Source organism: Carassius gibelio, chromosome A6 (genome assembly GCF_023724105.1).
Source record: "Carassius gibelio isolate Cgi1373 ecotype wild population from Czech Republic chromosome A6, carGib1.2-hapl.c, whole genome shotgun sequence".
NCBI lineage: Eukaryota > Metazoa > Chordata > Actinopteri > Cypriniformes > Cyprinidae > Carassius > Carassius gibelio.
This window is the reverse complement of record NC_068376.1, coordinates 23,531,418-23,553,654: the sequence shown is the minus strand read 5'-3', so window position 1 is coordinate 23,553,654 and position 22,237 is coordinate 23,531,418. Positions and strand designations below refer to the sequence as shown.

General features: G+C 36.0%; 3 protein-coding genes and 2 pseudogenes across 3 annotated transcripts; 3 read left to right on the top strand and 2 right to left on the bottom strand.

The window, feature by feature from the left end:
• Nucleotides 1-541: 541 nt before the first annotated feature.
• On the top strand, nt 542-4,157 carry LOC128015190 (NAD-dependent protein lipoamidase sirtuin-4, mitochondrial-like; annotated as a pseudogene).
• Nucleotides 4,158-4,177: 20 nt separating this feature from the next.
• LOC128015790 (UPF0739 protein C1orf74 homolog) lies at nt 4,178-5,495 on the bottom strand. The gene has a single exon (XM_052599918.1). It carries the CDS (start codon nt 5,168-5,170, stop codon nt 4,358-4,360), a length of 813 nt encoding a protein of 270 aa, XP_052455878.1. The 5' UTR covers nt 5,171-5,495; the 3' UTR covers nt 4,178-4,357.
• A 66-nt stretch (nt 5,496-5,561) lies between these two features.
• Nucleotides 5,562-9,759, top strand: LOC128015789 (protein RFT1 homolog). The gene is made up of 13 exons (XM_052599917.1): nt 5,562-5,806; nt 5,917-6,002; nt 6,082-6,201; nt 6,490-6,679; nt 6,777-6,878; nt 6,971-7,105; nt 7,181-7,259; nt 7,350-7,400; nt 7,486-7,616; nt 7,704-7,848; nt 7,980-8,085; nt 8,678-8,927; nt 9,015-9,759. The coding sequence occupies exons 1-13, from the start codon at nt 5,744-5,746 to the stop codon at nt 9,177-9,179; spliced, it is 1,623 nt and encodes a 540-aa protein (XP_052455877.1). The 5' UTR covers nt 5,562-5,743; the 3' UTR covers nt 9,180-9,759.
• Nucleotides 9,760-12,526: 2,767 nt separating this feature from the next.
• Nucleotides 12,527-17,439, bottom strand: LOC128015788 (ruvB-like 1). The gene is made up of 11 exons (XM_052599916.1): nt 17,135-17,439; nt 16,668-16,754; nt 16,431-16,563; nt 15,859-16,010; nt 15,650-15,739; nt 14,832-14,981; nt 14,684-14,747; nt 14,406-14,604; nt 13,343-13,445; nt 13,142-13,233; nt 12,527-12,997 (listed from the first exon to the last, which is right to left on the bottom strand). The coding sequence occupies exons 1-11, from the start codon at nt 17,273-17,275 to the stop codon at nt 12,838-12,840; spliced, it is 1,371 nt and encodes a 456-aa protein (XP_052455876.1). The 5' UTR covers nt 17,276-17,439; the 3' UTR covers nt 12,527-12,837.
• A 499-nt stretch (nt 17,440-17,938) lies between these two features.
• Nucleotides 17,939-22,101, top strand: LOC128015189 (selenocysteine-specific elongation factor-like; annotated as a pseudogene).
• Nucleotides 22,102-22,237: the final 136 nt, after the last annotated feature.

Sequence of the window (22,237 nt, the reverse complement as noted above, 5' to 3'; positions counted from 1 at the left end):
GTTTCAACGTGCCAAAACTGGAGGACATTAACTAAACTACATTTACCATCATGCACCTATGTGACAACACAGAAGTTCTTGTTTAGATTGCGGCTACAGCTACTGTACTAATGTTTGCAAAATACTTTTGGTGTCAAGGATTTTATTAATACAGGTGCTGTGCGTCTGAAATATTTGTTAAAAGTTAAGGTATATTCGACGAGAGGCATAATGTCCATGCTATGTTTATTAGGTGTCCTAGCTTACTTGTGCATTTCAGTCAAGTTGTACAATGAGTATTAAGTGAGCAAAATTATTTATATTCCACCTAACGTTACTGACATCACAAACTTGAATTAACTGACATGACTTTTTTATGTTTATAACGTTATAATTGACTTTATGATCCGGATACTATTAAATATATTGCACAAGATTTATATTCAGAAATGTTATGACATAATACATACCATACACCGTTTTTTATGTTGCACTTAAAGGTTTATATGATGCCATAGTCAGATATGAATGCTATTTACAAGCCAATATTTGTGATCAAAAGATGGATGCATGTATATATTTAAGTTATAATATATATATATATATATATATATATATATATATATATATATATATATATATATACACACAGGTGCTGGCCATATAATTAGAACATCATCAAGAAATGTATTTATTTAACTAATTCCATTCAAAATGTGAACCTTGTATAATATATTCGTTCATTACACACAGACTGATATATTTCAAACGTTTATTTCTTGTAATTTTGATGTTTATAACTGACAACTAAGGAAAATCCCAAATTCTTTATCTCAGAAAATTTGAATATTGTGAAAAGGTTCAATATTGAAGACAACTGGTGCCACACTCTAATCAGCTAATTAACTCAAAACACCTGCAAAGGCCTTTAAATGGTCTCTCAGTCTTGTTCTGTAAGCTACACAATCATGGGGAAGACTGCTGACTTGACAGTTGTCCAAAAGACGACCATTGACACCTTGCACAAGAAGGGCAAGACACAAAAGGTCATTGCAAAAGAGGCTGGCTGTTCACAGAGCTCTGTGTCCAAGCAAAAAGTGGTAGAAAAAAAGTGTACAAGCAATAGGGATAACTGCACCCTGGAGAGGATTGTGAAACAAAACCCATTCAAAAAGGGGAGATTCACAAAGAGTGGACGGCAGCTGGAGTCAGTGCTTCAAGAACCACTACACACAGACGTATGCAAGACATGGGTTTCAGCTGTCGCTTCCCTTGTGTCAAGCCACTCTTGAACAACAGACAGCGTCAGAAGCATCTACAGACAAAAAGGACTGGACTGCTGCTGAGTGGTCCACAGTTATGTTCTCTGATGAAAGTAAATTTTGCATTTCCTTTGGAAATCAGGGTCCCAGAGTCTAGAGGAAGAGAGGAGAGGCACACAATCCACGTTTCTTGAGGTCCAGTGTAAAGTTTCCACAGTCAGTGATGGTTTGGGGTGTCATGTCATCTGCTGGTGTTGGTCCACTGTGTTTTCTGAGGTCCAAGGTCAACACGGCAAAATACCCAGAAAGTTTTAGAGCACTTCATGCTTCCTTGCTGCTGACCAACTTTATATAGATGCAGATTTCATTTTCCAACAGGACTTGGCACCTGCACACAGTGCCAAAGCTTCCAGTACCTGGTTTAAGGACCATGCTATCCCTGTTCTTAATTGGCCAGAAAACTCGCCTGACCTTAACACCATAGAAAATCCATGGGGTATTGTGAAGAGGAAGATGTGATATGCCAGACCCAACAATGCAGAAGAGCTGAAGGCCACTATCAGAGCATCCTGGGCGCTCATAACACCTGAGCAGTGCCACAGACTGATCGACTCCATGCCATGCCGCATAGCTGCAGTAATTCAGACAAAAGGAGCCACAACTAAGTATTGAGTGCTGTAAATGCTCATACTTTTCATTGTTATACTTTTTAGTTGGCCAAATTTCTAAAAATCCTTTCTTTGTATTGTTCATTAGTAATATTCAAATTTTCTGAGATACTGAATTTGGGATTTTCCTTAGTTGTCAATTATAATCATCAAAATTAAAAGAAATAAACATTTCAAATATATCAGTCTGTGTGAAATGAATTAATATAATATACAGGTTTCACTTTTCACCTTGTGTGACAGTGGGAAGACGTGCCTCTACAATACAAGCTATTGTAATAACGATTTGTTCCTGCAAGTGACTCAACTGACTCCAGTGATTTGGAACAGCTCCAGGCCTTTGTGTCACAGGCTTCTCGTCTGTTTGTGGTAAGCGGCGCCAGACTCTCCACTGAATCTGGAATTCCAGACTATAGATCAGAAGGTGTGGGACTGTACGCATGGACTAACAGGCAGCCTATGCAACACTCAGACTTTTGTGTGCAGTGCGAAATTGAGGCAACGATACTGGGCACGGAACTACGTGGGGTGGCCACAGTTCTCATCACACCAGGCGAATTCAGTGCATTTCAGATTACGAGACTGGGAGGAAAAGGAAAAGTGCACTGGCTTGTCACTCAGCATGAAGATGCATTACACTCAAAAGCTGGACAACAGAGACTAACTGAACTTCATGGATCTACACACAGGTAATGCAGGACATGATTGAAGATTATTTGATTACAGAGTTAAGAGAGAATCTAAGAGAGTTTAAAATATATATATATATATATATTATGGTAATATATTTATTTTATTTATATTTATCTCATTTAAGTTTGGTCTGTTATTAGGGTTGTGTGTTTGGACTGCGGGCAACTGACTCCACATGCCGAGCTGCAGGGGTGTTTTGCAGCTCTTAACCCTGGCTGTGCAGCAGGTGCTGTGACCTCAGATGGAGATGTGTTTCTGGAAGATGAGCAGGTGCTGAACTTCACAGTACCTGCATGTGATGCCTGTGGTGGTGTACTCAAACTTGAGGTGACGTTCTTTGGTGATGTAGTGAACCGGACAACAGTTAACTTTGTGCATAACAAGCTGGCTAAGTCTGATGCTGTGCTTGTGGCTGGATCCTCTCTTCAGGTGAGTAACGTTTTATCAATAGCACTTTTAAAAAAACATTTCCTATTCATCTAGAGACCATGGTTACTCATTCTTACTCACTAGCTGCCATCTACTGGTGTAATGATGAATTGCACATAAAGGAGAACATATTATTGTTTATTTACAGTTTTTTTGGGGGAAAAAACATAATACACCAGATTGCTACTTCAGTTTATAGAATTATTTTTACATATTCACATGTTCTTAGTTAGTTAGCTAGAGTTAAAAGTGCAATTAAAAATACAGCATATTGGCACTAATGAGTTAAGAGGAAAAAAATATTTTAACGATTTTAATCAAAATCTCTGTGGTTATAATATTTAACTGAAACTAAAACCACAAAATAATTTTGATACTTGAAGTAAAATAAATGTTAAAATAAACTGAAATTAAAGAAAAAAACATTTTTATTTCAGCTATTTGCTATTTATTTCAATACGAGTAAAGGCGACTGTGAAAATTCTAACTTTCCATTGAAAGTAAAACAATTGAAACATGAAATTCGTATGAGTAAAATATCTCTGAAGTATATTCCCATTCATGTTTACATGAGCATGAAATTCTCCACCAATGACTTCCTGTTCCACATGATTATGAATATGAGGAACACGAAGGCCAAATTCCCTTAGTCATCCATCAAAAGTAGTAAAACCAAAGAATATAGTTCTGATGTGCAGAGCAAGATTGTTGAGCTTTATAAAATATAAAGTGGCTCTAAGAAAATAGCTGGCTTTTATGATCAGATGAAAAAAAAGGAGCTTTTTGGCAGCAAACCCACCAGATGGGTTTGGTGCAAACAGGGATGAAAATTACCCCATGCCCACGGTAAAATATACTGCTGGATTTTTAATGTTGTGGTCCCATTTTTCTGCCGGAGGTCGTGGACATCTTGTTCAGATATATGGCATCATGGATTCTATCAAATACCAACAGAAAAAAAAAAAATTTAAACCTTACTGCCAATCTTAGAATGGGCCATGTTTTGATCTTCCATCAGGACAATGATCACTGATTTGTGTCACTGTCTGAGCACAAAATTAATCATCTGCCGTCTCAGTTCCCTGACATGAACCCTATGAGCCCCAACATGGAACTGGGAATCTGAAAGATCTGAAATCAAAAAGGTTGAGATTCACTGCCTAAATTTATTATATGCACACAATATTACACGTTGCTTTGGTAAGAAAAAAATAGCATAAATGATACAGAAAATAGGTGATGCATGAAAAAAAAGGAAATTAAAAAACTTAATAAACAATGTAAGCACATATTTAATAATAAAAAATAAACATAAATCAAATTTATTCAAAGGGTCACAGAGGGTAAAGTGACAGTTTCCCTAAAAAAGCAGAGATCAGTCAGAACTGGCTGTTTATTAAATCTCTCTCTCAGACTCTCTGTCCACTGATGTACATGCCATTGTACTTGTGGCCATAGCTCTTCAGGAACACTGAAAGAGTAAAGACAACAGCGATGATTGATGTCACGGGTGTGCCATTTGACCCAAACGGTGCACACCACCAGAGGTGTCATACACAGACAGTTCCTGAATCCTTCAGTTTGGTCAAACCAGTATGAGGCTGGATAACCTAACAGGATTCCAAAAAGAGTGCACAAGTTCCAGTCATTATACAACTCCTCTCCCAGTACAATCACTGAGGAGTCTTTATCCAGCTCAGTCATGAAGAATTCTGAAAGAGTTTTGATCATATCCTCAGTTTTATTTTCAAAGCCAGCCAAGACGGGTTGTTTTCTTGAGGGACATACGTCCATCAGAATGAGATCTTTGCTTTTGAGCAGTTCGTCCAGGTGGGACTCAACAGAGGCACGATTAAAAATGAACGTGTTGCCATCAATGGACAGAATCCGTAGTGGATTGGTTACAACTCCAGACTCCTGTAGAGAACTGAGATACATCTGAAGTTGTTCTGGAGAAGCTGCATTACTGTCGTAAAGTAGAGCAGGTTTGACGCCCAGATCCACAGCCATTATCTGAACAGTCACATCAAGACATGTGGCCGGAGATAAACGCTTCTTACGAGGACACAGTGACTTCTGTGCTGCAGAGATGAGCATTTCTGATGAAGAAACCATTTGCAACTCTTTCCAAGTATACATATACAATATTTGTTGACACAATGAAGGCTCCCAGTATATTGGTCAGGTCCGTAGTGGTGTCGTTGTTAAATGACACATTTTTATCGGCTCGGTCATTTTAATTAATCGAGTGAATGATTCATAACACAGATAGATTCTCGTCACACACTGATGTAAATGATTCGAGTTTAGCGAATCAAAATCCTTCCAGAAAAACTTCCTGTTAGTTGTAACAAGTTAAAAGTTCCATAATGTACAGTCAAACGTAGATTTTTGTCTCATTGCAGAATCTTTTGAACATTTTGAATAATTATAAAATAACGCGCGTCGTCCAGTTTCCCCTAAAGCGTCATTAGAAACGCCACTTACGCGGACTTTTATCTTGAAATCTTTCAACTGAGAAACGGAAGTATATTCTATTTGACAACTGCTACAGTTGTTAAATGGCAAAAGCAGGAGAATATTGTAGTACAGTATCAAAGTAATATAGCTGTATAATGAAGCGAAGGTGACGTTTATTTTCCACCGACGGATTTCGGTGATTTTGTTGTTAGTGAGTTTCAATAGTTGAGTTAAAAAAGAGTAAAGTTTACAATGGGTTCAGAAGATGTGCTCAAGAGTGCTTCAACACTGGCCTCTTATAATGTTATGCTTCAGGTAACTTATTACTACACTCACAATACTATTGTGAACACATCAAATGCACCTATATTAGAGACATATGATAAACCAGTATGTTGATATATATATTTTTTTTTACATTGCAGGTGATGTTTCGAGTGTTGACTTTTCTCTTGAATGCATTTACTTTGCGGTTTGTGTCCAAGGAACTGATAGGCGTGGTAAATGTGAGGTGGGTTTGCAATTCCAAATCATAAACTCGAACATTCCTCTCAATGGGCCACTAACTGCAACGTCTGCTTTTGTTATAGGTTGATGCTGCTCTATTCTACATTGGTGTTTCTGTCTAGGGAGGCGTTCCGGAGGGCGTGTCTAAGCAGCGAGGGGGCGGGGCGTAACTGGAGACAGGTCATCAACCTGTTATGGCTCACGTAAGCAGAAATTCCTGTAGGTTTATTAACCAAAATTGGCTTACTTCTGAAACCAACAAGCTGAAACGTGGGCAGGCACTAATTAACTCTCTCTCTCTCTCTCTCTCTCTCTCTCTCTCTCTCTCTATATGTATATATAAATTAAAAAGGAAAAAAAAGGATTTCATGAGATGAAATCAGAGATTTATAGATGATGATTCATATAATAACTGAAATTTCAAGGAATATTTTGCCTAAAATTAAAATTATTTTTATTCTCTTTCTTTTACCTTCTTCTCATACTCTCAGATTCCCTGTGGGTTGTGTGTGGGGTGTGCTGTTAGTGTGTGTGTGGTGGTGGGTGCTCCAGGCACCTGATCCTCAGTCCATCCCGCATTATGTTCCCGCAGTTGGATTGTTCTGCCTAGCTGCACTTACAGAGCTGCTGGCTGAACCCCTCTGGGTTCTTGCACATGTGCACATGTTCGTCCGTTTAAAGGTGTCAGCATCCGCTATCATGTTTTATGTTGCACTTTATAGTGTCATTGTAGATTGAATAAGATGAATGTATCTGATCAAATGACACATATTTGCAGGTGATTGCCGAAAGCTTAGCCATGATTGCTAAATGTCTCGTTACTGTAGTGATGGTGGTCTCAGCGCCTCAGTGGGGACTTTATATCTTCTCTGCTGCCCAGGTATATATGTTTGCATGTTTGGACACTGAACATATACAACATATATAGTATCTGGTTTCTAATCTTTATTCTGTGTGGGTTTTTTTTGACAGTGTGTCTATGCAGGGTTTTTGTTGCTTTGTTACGTGTTATACTTCATCCATTTCCTTGGCTCAGAGGAAGCAGAGCGTAAATTGTTTCCTGTTAGTCACATAACAGATCTTCTGCCATCTCGAGTGGATCATGAGGTGACTTATTTTATAATACGACACCACATCATTTTTTTGTTTCATTGAAACAACTACATTGTGTTTTGTTTTTAGCCACTGTTAAACTGGAAGTTGACCACACTGACCTGGAGCTTTTTCAAACAGTCATTTCTCAAACAGATCCTAACAGAAGGTTAGTGCCTATCATGTTTAATTATGCAGTCATTTTTTTTTGTCTGAATGATCAAATGCTTCTATTAAATATTTTGTTTTGATTTTATAGGCGAGCGTTATGTGATGACGTTTTTGAATGTGCTTAACTTTGGAGACCAAGGTGAGTTTGTACATTCATATACACAAGCTATTATACACAAACAGCGTATTCATATTATAATTCCTATTTTCCTTTCTATTTACAGGGGTTTATGATATAATAAACAATCTGGGCTCAATGGTGGCCAGATTTCTTTTTTTGCCTATTGAGGAGAGTTTCTACGTGTTCTTTGCTAAAGTGCTGGAGCGTGGACGAGATGTACGACATCAAAAACAAGTCGGTGTCTGTTCATGTTCCTAATTTAATGTGGTGCAGCCACCCAGATGTGGATTGGCTAACTCTAAGATGTTGATTGGTCCACAGGAGGAAGTTTCCATGGCGGCTGAAGTACTGGAATGTCTTTTGAAGCTGGTGCTTTTAATTGGTCTGATTATCGCAGTTTTTGGTTATGCATATTCTCATCTGGCACTTGACATCTACGGTGGGGAGCTTCTGAGCAGTGGAGCCGGTAAAACATTAATATACTTGTTGCTTACAGTGGATACTAGATTATACTAACTTCTGAGTTTAGGCAGATACATTTGTTATTTTTGTATTTGTGCTGTAAACATTTAAATGGCCTGTTTGTGTATTTTGCAGGGCCGGCTCTGCTACGGTGTTATAGTTGTTATGTTCTGCTGTTAGCCATTAATGGAGTAACAGAGTGTTTTGTTTTTGCTGCTATGAGCAAAGAGGAAGTCGACAGGTGAACAACACATAATTACTATGCTGTATATATATATGTTTTTGAAAGAAGTCTTTTATGCACACCAAGGCTTCATTTATTTGCTCAAATACAGTAAAAACAGCAATAATGTGAAATATTATTACAATCCAAAATAATCATTTTCTGTGTTAATGTTTTTTTTTTTTTTATTATTAAGTATTATTTTTTTCTGTGAATTTTCAGCAGTCATTACTTCAGTCTTAAGTATCACATGATTCTTCAGAAATTATTTTAATGTGTTGATTTGGTGCTCATTAAACATTTCTTCTTAATATCACAGTTGAAAGAAACCATTTGTGCTGCATTATATTTTTTTAGAAACCATGATGCATTTTAAGGATTCGTCGTATGAATGCATTTATTTGTACAACAACATTTATTTGCTTTTCAAGAACAGCATTTGATTGACATAAAAAAATCATTCACAGATTAATTTAATGCATAATTGCATGATAAAAGTATTAACTTCTTTCGAAAAATCTTCCTGACCCAAACATTTAAACTAGTGTTATATACAGTATATATATCTTGTTTATACAACATGCTTTTCTCTCTCTCTCTCTCTCTTTAGATATAATCTGGTGATGCTGGGCCTGTCAGCATCATTTCTTCTCCTTTCTTATTGGCTAACCTGGATGTTAGGTGGCATTGGCTTCATTTTGGCTAACTGCTGTAACATGGCTTTGCGAATCACTCACAGTATTGTTTACATACATGAGTATTTTCTGCTAAGTGAATACAGACCTCTGTGGGGGCTCCGCCCACATTCTGCTGTCATTATTGCACTTGGCGTGAGCTCCATCCTCACAGCCTGCTCAGAGGTATCATGCTAGTGTCTTATTGTTTAATTATATAATTTGTTGTGATGAGCCAATTTAAATCGGATTTCTAACCATTTTGTCTTTCAGAGCATGTTCTGCTGTGACGATGGCTGGTTGCTAAGGCTGGTTCACATTGCCGTGGGGGCAGTTTGTCTCCTGGGTGTGGTCGTCACAGTATATTTTACAGAAACAAGACTTGTGCAGTTTGTTAGGACTCAGTTGTTATCGAAATACAGCAAGAAACATACATGAGCTTTTACTTGAAAGCATACTGATGGATTGAAGGTTCCTATTCCCACAGGGCATATCTTATAGAATATATTGATTGATTTAAAAAAGACATACAGAGAATATTGCAATGTGATGCAAATATATCAAGGGGTTCCCAGTATGTAACTACTGCTCCAATGTGCCTGTTTGTCCTTCATCACTATGAAATACTACAAATGCAATAAGATTGTGAATAGTAATGCTTTTTTTTAATTAGACCAAATGTTTTGTAACATTGTACCCTTTGCATAGTGTTACTACTAGATATACTCTAGCTGTATACATAAGTGGTAAATTTTGTATGAATGATTGTTTACATAAATGATGTACAAAATGGTTATACGTATAATAAATTAAAATGATACTGGGTACCACTGTCTTTGAAAACATGTAAGATGAGAAAATAATATCTGGGAACAAATAAACCTTTTTTTCCTGATTGCACAAATGTAAAGTTTTCAAATATTTGGAGTCAGTAAGATATTCTTTTTAAAGAGCAATACTAATTTTATTTAGTTAGGATTAGGCTAAAGTGACCGTAAAGATTTTTACATTATCAGACAGTTTTATTTTTTAAATAAATGCTGTACTTTTGAAATTTCTATTCATCGAAGAATTCTAAAAATATATTTCACTGGAAAAAATACCCTATACCCTATCATAAAAAATGCAGCTTTGTCATTACAGGAATATACTACTTTTTATTGTATTTTTTTATAACAGTATTTACTGTTTTATTGCAGTTTTTGTATTTCCAATCTTTTTATTTGGATTTTCAATAAACAATACATCATAAAAAAGGCGTAAACTGCAGGAAAATGTCCATATTAAGCTCTCCAACAAACCTTCCATTATAGCTGTTTTTGCTGTGTGTGTGTGTATACAGTACAGACCAAAGGTTTGGACACACCTTCTCATTCAAAGAGTTTTCTTTATTTATTTTTATGACTATGAAAATTGTAGATTCACACTGAAGGCATCAAGGGTTATTTGACCAAGAAGGAGAGTGATGGGGTGCTGCACCAGATGACCTGGCCTCCACAGTCACCGGACCTGAACCCAATCGAGATGGTTTAGGGGTGAGCTGGACCGCAGACGGAAGGCAAAAGTGCTAAGCATCTCTCGGGGAACTCCTTCAAGACTGTTGGAAGACCATTTCAGCTCTTGAAGCTCATCAAGAGAATGCCAAGAGTGTGCAAAGCAGTAATCAAAGCAAAAGGTGGCTACTTTGAAGAACCTAGAATATGACATATTTTCAGTTTCATCACACTTTTTTGTTATGTATATAATTCCACATGTGTTAATTCATAGTTTTGATGCCTTCAGTGTGAATCTACAATTTTCATAGTCATGAAAATAAAGAAAACACTTTTGGTCTGTACTGTTATATATATATATATATATATATATATATATATATATATATATATATATATATATATATATGCAGCTTGAGCATAAGGGAATTTTTCTAAAATATAAAAAAATCTTGATTTACTGAAAAGTTTGTACTTTTGAACAAAGATTCTAGCATGAAGCTTTATGAATTTTTCCTGAGTTTGCAAACCAGTGAAAAGGGCTAAGAAAATAAAAATATTAGGAATAGCAGGACATTAAGTCATTTCTGAATATCTCTTTGCTCTGAGACTAATTAACATTCACAAACAATCACTTAGCAACACTCAAAAGAACAAACACAACTGTTCAAATAAACATATGAAGTCATTTTAAGCACTCCAGCATGAGCAGTAAAACAGATACAAGGCACAAACCATGAACTCTTTTCATTTCTCCACTGCTGGTAGTACTGAAGATGTCATCTTTAAATAACTATTGTATATCCCTGCAGGAACAGTGACTGAGATTAAATGGGAGGAGGAACAGTGTGACTCATGCTTTGGCCAAAGGAATTATGGACCCTTTGGGATTGGACTCTGCAAGGGAAGGGTGTGTTTGTGTACGTACACTTACGACCAGTATAAAACAGAATCTTCAGCAAGACTGTAGGACTTCACATCTGATATTGAGAGTTGGCCATGTCTCAAGTAAGAGAAGGATGACCACAGACGAAATTAAGTTTACATTTTTTCTTGTCATTCATTTTTCTGTTTCTCCTCAGCAGGGTGAAGAAGTTAAGAGGCCTGAGGTAAAAGCAGAGGATTTGGTTGGAGCCAAGGATAAATTGGCATCTGGAACAGAGATGAAGAGCAAGACCTTTGAAGTGATGCAGGAATGCGGTGAGTCGAGCAGCAACCGCAATAATTCAGTTAAAAGATTGTGTGTGAAATAAAAATGTCACTGAATCCAAGTGTCCTTGTTTTTTGACTTGGAGCCAAGAGGAAAAAAGAAGAGCTGAGTGTATGTGTGTGTGGTTTTTGTAATGTTTCCACTCCATATATAGCAGGAAGTGAGAACACAAAGACATGGGGGAAGACATTCTTCTACTAATCACTTTATTTATGTGATGTTTATCATCTCAAATTTGTCTTATATGTTTATTTTGACTCATTTGTTTCTGATTCCTGAAAGATTCCTCCTTTTATAATCTCAACCCAGCTGTAACATTTTACAATGTACTTTTGTACATTTTATCACCATTGTTTAAACAGACCATCAGTTCTCTTAAATTTGAAAATGTCGCCAAGTTATCATCTAAGACTATTAAAAGATTGTAAACCATTAAGAAACATGATTAATGAGAAATTTGTCTTTTGGGGCATTTACTTCGCTTCTTTTTTTCAGTATCAATAACCGCATGAATTTTTGTCAATTCATTAATGTATAATTTACATAAATGGAGCCCTTTGTGATGAAGTAACAAATTCAGATGTGTTGGATATTATAGTTTGTATTATTGTGTATACTGAGTATCTTTCTGTCTCTTCTTTTAGAACAAGCTGGAAAGGTCGCACCATCCGTCTTCAGCAAAGTTCGCTCAGGATCTGAGACTGCCTTTAACAAACCCAGCAAGAGAAAGTAACAGTGGAAAACCAGTTTTACTGAATTGCACAGCTAAAACATGGATTTATAAAATAAATCCAAAGCATTAACATTGAAAACTCTAAACATCGTCATCATTCAACACAGCTGATAACCTGCTCTTTATATGTACCTAAATGTACCTTTTTCTAAAAAGTCTTTAAACCATTAAAACAGACTATGGTAATATATTTTTTTGAAAAATATCCTAGAATGCTAAGTTGCAAAATGTATTAAATAAGTAAATAAATGAACTTGTTGGTTTAGTTTTAAATTGAACAGAAGTTGAGCATTTGATTTTGTGTGAAAATGAAATATTGATCATAAAAAACTCCCATTTATATTTCACATTACTATTAAAAAAAGATTTATTTTCAAAACAATAAAGAACAGCAGACAGGACAATGGAAAAACTTATCCTGCAGGAAAATAACATAGCTGGGGGGTGAAACTAAAGAAATCAGGATGTCTAAGCACGTTAAATAGGGAATGTATTATTTTCCTGTTTTTTCTACCAGTTTTTTGACTAACAACTGTCACAATTGGGTAAAACAATAAAGTAGCCATGCATTGATGCTGAGTTGGCTTAATCATACTGTTAGAATGTCATGACAAATGTGAACTAAACAACCAGTAAAGCAAACATAAGCAGTCTGTACAGTTATTTCATAAACTTGGTGTGCTGATCTTGTAGGATCTTTGCAGAGGACTTGGCATCATAGAAGAGTTCATTAATTTCTTCCACTTGTTCCTTTTCGACTACTTCTCTTCCCTGAACTCGTGCCAGCAGACTGGCAGGGGTCAGCAGCTGCACTGCATATCTGCATTTACACAAACTCACACATTAGCCAAAATGACATAACCAAATTGCATAAATTATGAATGCAAGCAACACAGAATGTGACAGTTCAATGCTAATCTAAATAAATATATGTGTTTTTCAAAAAGCAGTTAAAAAGTCTTACCTGAGTGTAGTCTTGGTACCGATCTCTCCAAGATGAGATAAAGCCTCCTCGCTGATGTTGATTCCTTCTGTCTGAGCTCGGATCTTTATTATCTAGAGCAACATGCAAATGAAACAACAGCATGAAATGTCTAATTCATCTTTTAGAATATAAAAGCTTTATTTGTAAGCAGCTTGTTTAGACACAAAAGTTTGCGCACACCTGTTTCATTTCTTGAGGAGTGTACAGCATAGTTCTGATAATCATGACTCGATCCAGCAGATCCAGTGGAATACCGTGAGGAGAGCTGATGTCCTCTGTCCCCCTAAAACATTATTATGTATAACTGTTAACTTGTCAATCAACTCCACAAGCAATCAAATGGATCAATCAAAACTTACAATGTACAATTTTACAACACTTATTAATGTAGTTTAATGTGACTTTTTACATATATTAATATATTTTTAACAAGTTGTATGAATTAACATTCATGTACATAATGAATGGAAATAAGCAATTAATAACAATATTGCTATAAATAAACGGCACTTTACAATAAGATTCCATTTATTAACATTAGTCAACTACAATAGTTAACATGAATTAACATTGAAAAATAATTCCAAAGCATTTATTGGTAACACTTTACAATAAGGTGTCATTTGTTAACATGAGTTAATGTATTAACTAACATGAACTTAGAATGAATAGTACATGCGTTACAGTATTTATTCATCGTTGTTAATGTTAGTTAATGAAAATACAGTTATTCATTGACCATGTTAGTACACAGTGCATTAAGTAATGTTAACAAATATAGCTTTTAATAATGTATTATTAAATGTTTAAATACACATTAACTAAGATCAATAAATGCTGTAGAAGTATTGTTCATGCTTAGTTCATGTTAACTAACACAGTTAACTACTTGTAAAGTGTTTATTCATCTTATTCGTCTTAGTTTGTGTTCATTTCAACATTTACCAAAATATTAAAAATAGTGGTAGCTGTTAATATTATTTAAGCCAACAAGAACTAACAATGAACAGTTGAATAGATACTGCAAAAAATTATTGTTAGTTAGTTAAAGCAATAACAGACATTAACTAATGGGACCTTATGTTAAGTGCTACCAAATAAAAATTAACTAAAAAAATTAAATAATTTTTTTTTTAGTTTGTTAGTTCATGATACCTTATCCATTAATGTTAACTAACTGAACTTTACTGTAAAATTGTTACTAATTTACTGTACTACGTTTCCCACTGTATCAAAAACCCACCTTATAAGGCAGTTTCCTCGATTGGATGCAAACACTACGATAGGAGCGATGGAGCTCTCCAGTGCTCGATGTAGGTAGGTAAAACACTCGATGTCCAGCATGTGAACCTCATCAATGAACAGAACACCAGGAACCAGCTCTGCCACACCCTGATCAATGTACTTATTCACCACTTTATTGATCTCCCCTCTCAGTTTATCTGAATACACAAAGACAGTTCAAAAAGGCTTCATTAAAAATCCTGTTCTGATTATCAGTATATAAAAAAAGTATGATACCTGTGATTTCTGTCTTCTTGGGTTTCATCAGTTGACCCATCATAGAAAGTATGTCCTGGCCTCCCTGGAAAACATAGTATGTTCATATGACCAGCATTATGGGGATCCACTTGAAATGCTGGACAACATGATGTCTGTGTGCACATACCTGAGGTCTTGCATTAGCAATATCCAGGTCATGAAGTGTAACATCCTGAATAATCTCTTTCTTCTTGTGTACATCACCTTTCGGTAGAGGTACGTACTCTTCCGCCTCCAAATCAAACTCTGTTGCAAATGTGTCACATCGCCCCTGCCTCTGCAGACCAAAAACAGAAGGACTGATTATGAATGAACTTAATAAAAGCCTTGAGAGGTTTTGGGACCATTAAACAGTGTCAATTTATTTACAAGGGAAGTGGACTGCACTTTATGTGATGTAGGATTTTGTTTAAACACTAGAGTTGTGCAACTAATATATATATAAGGGCTGCACGATTAATCACATTCGATTGTCATGTGTGTCTCTGTAGTAAAGCTGGTTCTGTGATTAGTAACAAATATCCATCACCTGCCTTCCAATGGAGCAGCACTTACTACACAGAGCCGTAGTTCACTGACAAGCTACGCAATACCGCGTCATAATTGCAGATGAATTGCATGCTGTTATGAACGTGATATTGCGTAGCTTGTCAGCGAACCACGGCTCTGTGTAGTAAGTGCCGCTTTTTTTTTTTTATCCTTTAAAAAACAAAGCTAAAATTGTGTTTGTGATATTAGTATTTTGTAACATAATAAATGTCTTTACTGTCACTTATAATTATATATTATTATAAAATAAAAATATTAATTTCTTTCAATAATATAAAAGACAATCTTGTCCTTTACACTGCTGCCAGACTACCTGCTTACCTGAACAGACAAAAGATTACTTCAACATGCCAAGAGCAGATATAGGGAGGAGATGTTTATGTTTTTTTTTCATACCTTGACTGCCCCACTGTTCGCTTCGATGTAGATAACATCACCGACCTCCACTCTCTCCTTCTGTAGACTTTCATAGATACTGGGATCTAGCTGCATAAGCATAACAAAACATTAAGAGATATGATTTCAAACAGAGACAAAATCAGCTTCCATCCAGCTCTTTATCTTTGAAGTTTAAGTGTGCAAGAAAAGCGCTTCCACTTCCTTACCTTCAACTGTTTGGTGCCTTTCGCTGTCTTTAAACCAATAATGACATGACTGATAGTTTTTCCATAGCCCCCCATTGGGTTCTCCGTCTCACAAGGAGACAGTTCAGTGACCTCTCCCTCATAAACCTCCTTAGTCTCCTTGATACGCAGACCTGCACAATCAAAACATAAGAATTTTAAGTACAAGAATGAAGAGAGCTTATGCTAACATATTAAATACTAGTGGATCTTCTTATAAGGTTTTAAAAACCTACAGAATTCATTATATATTAAATACCAGTGAATCTATTAACCTGTGTGTGTTCAATTGCCAATGAATTTCTATGTCAGCACTGTAATAATGTGTGCATGCAAATCTCACTCTCGCCTAATGACTAATATCAAGCTACAATGTTTGTGCATGGGGAATTATTTACTAACTAGTAGCGTAACAAGTTAAAATATAATTGAATGTGTTTTTCACCTTCATTATAAACAGTGTCTCTTAAATGAAATGAATAACTGTTCACTATTATAAATGCATTTTTACAGGTTATGGTGCACAGATATGGGTTCTTTCCATGAGAGCTCACCTATGGCTCTTCTGAAGTTCTCCATCAGCACTTCAGTCTTTTTGATTTCTGATGAATACACTTCACTGCCCACCATAGGACAGAATGGCACTTTATTTCCCAATTCCTGTGCCATGGCTAATGCTAGAGCAGTCTGCAGAGGACAGAAATACAATTATCAAACCATAAACACTCTCGCAAAGGGCATCTCTGAATCTAATGAAAATTACTGATAAAATAAAGGTTGTCAGTTCTTACCTTACCTGTTCCAGGCGGTCCAGCCAGTAAAATGGCTCTGCCAGCCATCTTTTTGGAACGGATCAGCTCTACGATGATGCCACAAGCCTAATAAACAAGGGTAAAAATATAGAAAATGTTTATATTTGCCATTTTTTTGAAAATGGGAAGGATTTACAGCAACATGTCGTCCTTTATAAAGGAACAGTATAATAATATCAAGTAGCTAACCTTCAGGAAATTAGCCAGAAAATATTAAAAGTCTCCAAAATCAGGAACTGTTATAACCACAGTAAAATATTCTTGGTGAAAGTGAAACACACATATGCATTTTTATATTGCTCCTGAATCCTAACATATAACGTTACCATTATTTAGACATTTTGTATTCGTTATTCACATTCACAAACAACCAGTCAATAATGAGTGTAATCAAATTAACGGATTCTGCATTCATTAACAAACTGGCAAAATATGAAATATTTTACCTCTCTAGCTGTCTCCTGTCCCACTAGCCCGGACGAGGATTGTTTCGCATTACCGGCCTCGTCCAGCCCGAGACCCTTTACATGGCTGTGAGAAGCGATGCGTTGCGTCTTGGTTGTGCTTTTTACCTCTTCGATCTTCATGTTCCTTATTAGTTATTTAAACAATCTAAAAACTGAGTAAAATAATTTCTAGCCTACTACACGAAAGGCCGTTGAAATCAAACACAAGTGACCCGCGTTTCCATGTGGGTAACTAAGGCGATTTGAGGAAGTACCGCCCTGGAAATGTTTTGTTTTTTTGTCGATCTTTGCAACGATTGGTCCATTGGTCGAAACTCTGTTTAATCATTGGACGCTCCCTTTGTCCGTCTGTTCACTGAATACGCCGAATACGCCCCTTTTTTCCGTTTGTGTGCTGTTTGAAATGTTGTACTGGAACGAAGATGCACCACTGTGTGAGTTCCACAAAACTCTTATCTAATTGTGTAACAAACATGCTGTAAACAATTTAAACGTATATATATCTGACCAATGACGCATTTTCTTTTTCTAAAACAAATGCTCTGAAGAAAGGAGTTGAGTTGCTGCACAGGAAAACTGTCAAATTTCAGAAAATTTGCTGAAAACAGTAATTTAAGAGTAGCAATATTTACGTTAGCACGTTAATAAAGATATCACCACCCAAATTAGAGACACTATTAACTGACAGTTAATATCGAGCTGGTTGGTTTGAACCAGCAGCATTGCGTTGCGGTCTGTCAGCAGATCAAAGTCTATGTTCCCAACAGTCGCGCGGTTCTAGTGATGGCAGATTCCAGTCCTCCTAAAACACTGAACTTCAACTTTGGTGTCCTCGGCCATGTGGACAGCGGAAAAACGTGTCTTGCCCATGCGCTGAGCAGCATCGCATCCACCGCAGCCTTTGACAAGTACCCGCAGTCCAAAGAGCGGGGCATCACGCTGGATCTCGGCTTTAGTGAGTTTACGGCGCCCTTAGGAGCACTTGAGAGAATACTGAGGGGACAGAGGATACGACAATCTGCAGTTCACACTGATGGACTGCCCGGGACATGCGTCCCTCATATGCACCATCTTTCATCATATGCATACTACTTGAAGATCCTGTCAGTGCATCTGACAACTCTATCCAGAACTACCTCTTATGATCAGTAGGTGGTGTGTATAGTATTTGAAGTGGTCATGTTAATAAAGACTGAAATATGATATAATAGATAGATTTTTTATGGAATTTTTTTTTTTTTTTACTTTTATACAAAATATAAAATGGAATCTTAAAAATATGCATGTGTGCTGATATTATAGTATGATACAGAAGAATATGGCGCTCACATTTAAAGAAGCAAAAACATTAATTCAATGAAACAGGGAAATTCTGAGAGCTTTTAATGCAATTCAGTGATATTTCTATTACAGTATTACAGACTAGCTTTAAATAAATATAAATATAATTAGTCACACTAAATCGATCAATGATATGTGTTTAGTAAGATGATATTGTATGCTTGTACAATAATGATTAAGATGTGTTGGTTCCTCAAGACTGTTTCGTATTTGATACATTATAAAAAAATAAAAAAGATGTATGGATAATTGAGTAATATTACATTTCTTCAGTTCAGTAAATGTTAATGATGATATAAATATTACATAAAATATAAAAGTTATTCTTATATTCACTTTATAAAAATCATTAAAGATCACATCAAAAACACCTGTGTACTATTACCTAAGATTGAAAAAAAATTAATCGTATTAAAAGGCTTTTTATTTGCTAAAATAGTTTGAAGAGTATTAGAATGCACAACAGATTTTTCATAAGTTTTGATAATGTTGATCATTTAGGGACTAAGGACATTAAAAACGGATGTTTCAAACATGATACCGTAGGCTTTATAGAATTAAATCACACTCTCAAATCAAAAGACATCTGCTTAGTTTTAATGACAGACTTGTAATGGTACAAAATATAAAATAAAAATGCATTTAAAATTAGAACACCTTTCACAGTTACAGCAAAGAATAGCATTTTGTCAACGTATTATCATGATCAGATTCTGTTATTTAATGCACGTCCAAAAAAAAAATACAGGTGTGGGAATTCCTTTGAAACAATTTTCTCTCAAAAATTGCTTGTAAATTTATCAAATAAGTTACACTGAAAAAAGCGTGAAATTTTGAATTAGAAATGAAAACATACTTATTTACTTTACATCTATGAACTGTGAACAAATTATTTTTCTACAGTGGAATCATATATATTTGTTAATAGCTAGTTATGGGTGCAACACATCAATATTTCTCCATATTAAAAGCTCACATGGCTTGTTTTCTTGCATACACAGTTTATGATGTTCCCAGAGGGATGTATGAAGAAATAGATGATGAGAAACAATGTCTAGAGGGTTTTTGTTAACCTTCAGGTCCAAATAAACCCAGAGAACTCAGAGTGTAGTGGGAATGTCTAGTGTAATTGCGTTGATGGTACTGGTGTGTGTGTGTGTGTGTGTGTCAGCATTTATGGCACATGTGGTTAATTAAGGCGGAAGGGGGTTGTTCAGGGTTCCAGCTTGACTTCCTCTCTCCCCCCAGAGGGGATCTCTCAGGAAAGAATGAGTGCCAGAGAGAGGGAGAGAAAAATAGGGAAAGGAAAGTCAATAGCCAAGTCTCCTACTTCTATTATTTTTGGTCTGTCTTTCTGTAATACTGTCTAGCAGCGATGACTGTTATCATTGTTGAAGTTATATGTTTTACTCTCATCTGTATACTTGCATTCAGGCACTCAGATCATTGATCTGATGACGTTGGTGGTTGACCCCCCCCCCCCCAAAAAAGAAAGAAAAAGAAAAGTTATGATGTCAAAGAAGTAATAGGACACTAAGTCAAATTTAGGCAAATTTGAACATTGACTATACAAAAGATCAAGGGTCACTCAGTGTCAATGATACTGTGGAGATACCAGCGCTAGAGGTATTTATGTATTTCTGTGATTCTGACCCCAGAATTTTGAACAGTAGTATACACGCAAACAGCACAAAATGAATAGGTAAAGAATTTGTCTATTTTTTCTTATTTCTCTGACTGTTTCCAAATGTTCAGTTTCACCATGGTAGGTGAACAAATTTTTTGCTACATAGTGTATTGACACGATCAGCTCCTTATTTAAGTTTTTGTCTATTCCCCAGGTAAATCGCAAGGTCAGACCTGTGCAGATGTTTCGAAAGCCAGTTCCTAGTGCAATGCAAGGCGAATAGGGTCGGTGTGTGTGTGACCCAGTTTGACCCAAAACTGTTAGAATGAGGTGTAGTACGCACACCAGGTTCATTACACACTTTTTTTGCTGCTATTATATCCGTCCAAAAGATTGAATACTACCGTGGAGCACTTACCAGCCTTGCAAAGTTTCTCATTACTTTTGGACACAAACCTGTTATGGCACGTATCTAATTTTTCAGTCAAGTGCTTCGCAGGAACGAAGACTGTATCCCCACCTCTCAAGAGCATAGTGCAAACTTTTTCTCATCTGATTGGGAGTTTCATCACCTGGATGAGTATCTGACTTTTCAGACAGAAGGTGGGAGAAGGGAACCACAGCAATGGGCTTTACTTGAGTTTGAACGCCCAGTCACATGTCCACTACTTTGCTTAGTGATTGGGTCACGAGTCACGACTGGACTCTGATATCCATGGTAACACATGCAGGCTTGCCTAAAAACTACACAGAAGACAGCACTGCCTCGGCTCAAAATCAGCAAAGACAAGCAGAAAGAAGGAGCAGTGGAACGGGTGACTACAAATATTCACACTTCCATTCAAAGATTTGGGGTGAGATTTGTTTTAGGTAAATGAATACTTATATTCAGCATGGATTAAGTTGATCAAAAGTCACAGTAAAAGTTTTGGGTTAAAGATTCCTTTGACAAATAATTGTGTTTCTATTGCACTTTCTATTCATTACATAACCCTGACAAAAATGTATTATGGGTTCCACAAAAATATGAAGCAGCATAGCTGTTTGAAACACTGACAAATATAAGAAATGTTTCTTGAGCACCAGATAAGCATACTAGTGTGATTTCTAAAGAATCATTTTGAAGACTGGAGTAATGGCTCCAGCTTTGCCAATACAGGAATCATTTAAAATATATAAAAATGGAAAGAGTTATTTTTTTATGATAATATTTCACTATATTATTGTTTTTAAGCAAATGAATGCAGGCTTGGTGAATATAAGAAACTTAAAAAAAAAAATAATTATCTTAGGAACCCAAATCATACAAACCTTGAATTGTAATTGAAATGAACATAATATACATGATTTTATATATATAAATTAGAATTAATTAATTATATCTGATTTCATATTTTGTTTGTTTTCATACATGTTTGACTTACCGGTATTTCATTAATTGATTTGACATTTTTTATACACTTCGTGTACTCTGGTTCTAGCCAAGCAGTTTTTCCAATTTTCTTTTCCAATTTTTTATCTTTGGTCAGGTAACAGATAACTACTCTGTGATTGGCGATACATTTTTAAGAAGGAGACGAACCTTTAGCTGTTCATGGATTTAAAAGTTACACTGTTGACAGGAGAAACAGGCTCCATTGAAGGTGGCTTCGGCCAAAGTGAATTCCAGGTAAACAAAGACAAAAAAACTATTTTTTTACTCTCTCTTACTTCTTTCTTGGCCCCTTTAACCTCCTTCCTCTAAGTTTTTTTTCTTGTCAGGTGACTTGCAGGTCAGGTGACTCATTCATTCATTTGTATACAGCATATAAAACAAAAATGCACGCTGAATCTTAAATATAAGTGCAAAGAAAAAAAAGCTCACATCCTTTTCCTGACCCTCAAAGCTTGCTTTGTGTAGGTGGACCTCAGCCACACAAATATACGTAGACAAACATTACAGCACACCCCTCACTTCAGGCCCAGTGAAATGGAGTAGAGTGAATGTATCCATAACTATACAAGATGTTTAGCATTTGTTTTATATACATTAATTCAAATTATTGCCTAGCTTGAGAAAAAGTAAGTCAGTCTAGATTTAAAATAAAATTTTGATTTTATGAAATTTTGAACCA